The following is a 5000-nucleotide window of genomic DNA, read 5'->3' on the forward strand; positions in this document are numbered from 1 at the left end:
AACCTGAGACTTCCGAAGTCTGACTGGTTTGACAAGCTGGGGCTTCTGATATTGTCTCATCGATATTAAAAGTAAAATATTTTTGACCAGAATGATCGGAAGGTCCTGGGTTCGAGCCTCGCGCTCGGCACACAGTTGAGTCCTTGGAAAAGACTCTTTACTCACATTCTCTCACCGTACTCAGGAGTAAAATGAGTACCTGGTCGTTAACAGCGTTGTCTTTGTCCAAAAAATCGAAATATCGCCTAACAAGCGTCATGTTAAATGTTGCTGTTGACCAGGGAACCCTTGTAAATCGCTTTAAGCACATTTAGTGGATATTGCGCTATATAAAGCTCAATTTTTAAAAGCTCAATTTTAAAGAAAGGTTTTTATGTCAGAGAAGGATAGAAATGTTCCCTTTTGATGAAACAGTTTTATGTTACGAGTTATATACATAATTTACATCTATCATGGAATGCATTGGTCCGTAAAATTTATTGCATTATGTCCGATGCCTCGTAATATTAGACTAGAAAATAAGTAGAAAACGGTAAGGGCTGCCTGAAGCCGGTGATCGTAAAATACTAACGAAAGAGTGAAAATGGAAAGGCTTCGTATGGGAACAAAACAGACAATGGACGTTTCGGGTACAAACCCTTCGTCAGCACAACAATACACAAATAAACGTGGAAAACAAATAAAATGTAATGAAAAATAACTTGTATCGTCTATTGAGTACAGACGAGACAAGTTATTTTTCATTATATTTTATTTGTTTTCCACGTTTATTTGTGTATTGTTGTGCTGACGAAGGGTTTGTACCCGAAACGTCCATTGTCTGTTTTGTGCCATTACGAAGCCTTTCCAGTTTCACTCTTTCGTTAGTACTAGAAAATAAGATGCCATCACTCTGAAACCAGAAAATAAATTACACAAAGTACGGATCGAGTCATCCGAAAGATTGGGTTTATTACTCTTTCAATGAGATTGGAACCAGTTTTTTAACATCACACTTTGACATCACACCCTATTTGTGCGGCTATGTGGTCTTGTTGTATGACACTCGCTTTCGGATCGGAAGGTCCTGGATTCGAGCCTCGCTCGGCGCATAGTTGAGTCCTTGGAGAAGGCTCTTTACTCACATTCTCTCACCGCACTCAGGTATAAAATGAGTACCTGGCCGTTAACAGCGTTGACTCTGTCCGAAAAAATAATAACATCGCCTAACAGGCGTCATGTCCCGTCCTAAATGTTAAATGTTGCTGTTGGTCAGGTACCCCTTGTAAAGCGCTTTGAGCACATTTAGTGGATATTACTCTATATAAAAGCTCATTAAAAAACTAATTGGATATTAAGTAAAACCAGAAAGAAATCCTGTCTGCAGAGGGTTAAAATCCCTGTATGATATAAGAGTCTTTTTGTTTTGTTTTTTAACACAACGTCTGATGATTTTCAACCATTTCTCTTTTAATCACGTGAAGCGTTGATCCATTAAATTTTACGTATGATTTCTAAAGGTATGGATGTTTGTCAATTCGTTCCAGGAAGTCCGGGTTCATACGTACAGACGGAGCTGCTACTTGAAACTTCAAAAAATTGTTGTTTCCAAGGGAAAAATAAGAAAAGTCCACTATAAATAGCAATAGAAAAAAATAATTTGCCCTCAGCATGATTCAAAAATGCTCCTAATTTCTGAATAGGGAATGAGATTAGCGGAAGAATAGCGTCCCTTGATTGAACGTCACTGGCGAAAAGTTATTAGAGAGAAAACGTCATGTTGGTTGTGCGCATGCGTCTCTCATCCTCGCTTCCGATGAAAGCGGTATGAGACACTTCACCGAAAGCGAGGACGAGAGAGACGCAAGCGCAAAACCAAATTGACGTTCTCTCTGTAAGGTGACGTCCAATCAAGGGACGCTACTCTTCCGCTAATCTCATTCCCTATAAAGGTTCTGAGGAACTAAACGTTTATTTTCAATAAGATTTATTGAGTCAAAGAGGAGAATGCAGTTCTGTAGCTGGAGCCAAAAAATTCGTATTTCTACGAATTTTTCCTAGTGTTAGGCAGGTCTATGTAGCGATAATATCAATTTTGAAGTGCGTCCGCGTGGAATAATTTTATGCCACACCTTAGGCATTATGTGAAGAGGCAAATAATAATAATAATAATAATAATAATAATAATAATAATAATAATAATAATAATTATAATAATAATATATAATAATAATAATAATAATAATAATAATAATAATAATAATAATAATAATAATAATAATAGTAATAATAATAATAATAGATCTTTATTGTCCATAAATGTGGCAATTTGTCATTTAGTTACACTTGTTATAACGTTAAACGATAACTGTAACATTGAACAGATATTTCACTCCTACTTATTTTTTTTCTCTCTCTCTCATTCTCTCTCTCTCTCTCTCTCTCTCTCTCTCTCTCTCTCTCTCTCTCTCTCTCTCTCTCTCTCAAAGACAATCCGACAAACAACTGGCATCAACAGAAATCCCCAAGATTGTCCAAGTGAGTAAATTTGACAACATGGGTGATTCCTGCTTGTTTTGGTGAATAGTGCCGAAGAATCATCATTACGTGATACACAACCATATCCATGTGATAGTTTGTTTTTAAAACATGACAACTCTTACTTGGCCAAAACTCGTTGGGGTCCCGATAGCTCAGTTGGTAGAGCACTTGTTTATAAGAAAAGGGACAGAGATCGATAATGGATTCGGTGTTGTCGAAGTAATTTTTTCTAACCCCTCTCTCCACCTTGCAATGATCGGGTAGCCGGATCTATTGGATCGTACAGAAAGTACTTTGTGATAGACTGGCGTCCTTTCCAGAGGGTCGCAAACAATTGCTAATGTCCCTTTCAAGTCATAGAAACCCGGATAAACTTCCGGTCAATTGGCCTAATGGCTCTACAGGACTACTTGGGCAAAAATCTAGAAGTTGGCATGACCCATAAATAACACCAATTGCTTTCCTCGGCGTGCACTTATTTGTAGGTCTGACAACCTTATTCCTCATGGGCTCATTGTTGGTGGGTTCGGATGTTAAACCAATATATATTTTAAAAAAATATAAAGCTATAATTTTTCTAACGGTATGGTTTCAAATTTTTATTTATTCCATCTTCTGTAGCATGAAATTAACAATAATCATTGTTTACTACCCTTTGGAAAGAACGCTAGTATGCATGTTTCATTGATCTTTTTTTCTGTCTCTGCCTCAACCAATCTTTTCATTATTATTCGCCCTATACATTGCAATATTAACATACCATTTTCAGAAAATCAACATCAACCTCGAGAAATTAACATCAAGCAACACACAGAGTTGTGAGTTCCACGTCTTTTTGCATTATTTCTAGAATCCCTGCTTTTTTCTTCAATCTGTAACCAGACTGTGCAAGGTGTTTTTACGAATCTAAAGCTGGAAAAACACGACGTATGCGCATGGGATCGTGTCAGTATCGAAGGCCACGAGGGCAATCCAGCTACGTATTGTTGGAGTATGGAAGAAGTCCACATCCAATCACAAGACAGATATCTCCTGATATCCTTCGTGTCCGATGCCATCATTGTCAACACAGGATTCGAACTGCGACTCACCGCAGCAGGTAAGTTAACTCACTCAATCCTAGAGATTTTTTGCAACATTTCAAAATTGGAAAAAATGTATAAAAAATGAGCATGTGCATAGATAGTTTTTTCAACTTCCATTCATTAACATGTAAAAATTAAAAACATTAGCTTTGATACGACGCCTATAATTTGTCTCACAAAAAATGTAATAAATAGGCACGGGGTAAAAGTAACGCGGGTAAACTAAGGATATAGTCGGTATTAGGGTTGAGTGAGTTAAATTATAATCACGAGACAATAATATATAATGTTTCAATCACTCCTTCCGCCAAAACTTCCCCCTCTTCCTCTTGTACATTTTGAAACTCAGGTCATGGTCATTTATTTATATAGATAGTTCGAAGATGACGTCACTCAGGTCTTTTTTATTGTTTTTTGCCATCCGCGTTTATGAGTAATGCTCCCTGAACTGTATTAACCTGACTATAAACGTTCATGGATAAACACAGTTTTGTGTGTTGGTCCGTTATACTTCCGGATGGCAATGTTATGAGCTTCTTAGCCAAGCGCATACTATCTATAACTCTTTGCTTAAGGTTTTGCCTAATGTCATCAAGTATAGAAAAAAAAAGTTATATCTTGTATCATAAATAGGGAATGAGATTAGCGTAAGAGTAGCGTCCCTTGATTAAACGTCACCGGGGGAGAAGTTATTTGTAAACAAACCAACTACAAGCCAAGCGCTCCAAATACAAAATTTATTATTCATATTTCTGTACAAAAATGCATAACGGTGATCATGATATGCATTTTTTGTACAGAAATGTGAATAATAAATTTGTATTTGGAGCGCTAGGTTTGTAGTTGGTTTGTTTACAAATAACTTCTCCGCCGGTGACGTCCAATCAAGGGACGCTACTCTTACGCTAATCTCATTCCCTATAGTTTATATAATAATTTAGTTATATTGGGTCATTCTTGATGTTCTAAAGGGCAGTTATCAAATCACCACATCAAAACATTCTAATTTTTGTACTCAATAGATCGCAAGGATGAAGCAATTAGTGGGTTCTCATGCAAGGCGTATTGCAAATAAGCAACTGTTTTTTCAAACCGATAAAGAAGTTTATATTTGATGTTTTGATAAGGATCGACGTAATAAGTATTTATGACCAGGTCCATATCTGTGTGTGTTTGTATATTATATCATTTCATTTTTCATTTCATCCATTCTGTTATCATTCCCTCGTGTATAGTGTGGCTATGTGGTCTAGTGGTATGACACTCGCTTTCGGACCGGAAGGTCATGGGTTCGAGCCTCGCGCTCGGCGCATAGTTGAGTCCTTGGAAAAGGCTCTTTACTCACATTCTCTCACCGTACTCAGGTGTAAAATGAGTACGTGGCCGTTAACAGCA

At 37.2% G+C, this 5000-nt stretch overlaps 1 protein-coding gene across 2 annotated transcripts in view; it reads left to right on the forward strand.

Moving 5' to 3' along the window:
* LOC144968968 (uncharacterized) overlaps positions 1-5000 on the forward strand; it is an 87295-nt gene that overhangs the window by 45644 nt on the left and 36651 nt on the right. For both annotated transcript variants that reach the window (XM_078907872.1, XM_078907871.1), the window contains exon 6: positions 3403-3619. In XM_078907872.1, the coding sequence (XP_078763998.1) occupies positions 3403-3619 (217 nt within the window). The remainder of the gene's footprint in view (positions 1-3402; positions 3620-5000) is intronic.

The sequence above is a fragment of the Berghia stephanieae genome, chromosome 3 (genome assembly GCF_034508935.2).
Source record: "Berghia stephanieae isolate SIO BIC M18660-M18661 chromosome 3, UCSD_Bste_1.3, whole genome shotgun sequence".
In the NCBI taxonomy this organism is placed as follows: Eukaryota; Metazoa; Mollusca; class Gastropoda; order Nudibranchia; family Aeolidiidae; genus Berghia; species Berghia stephanieae.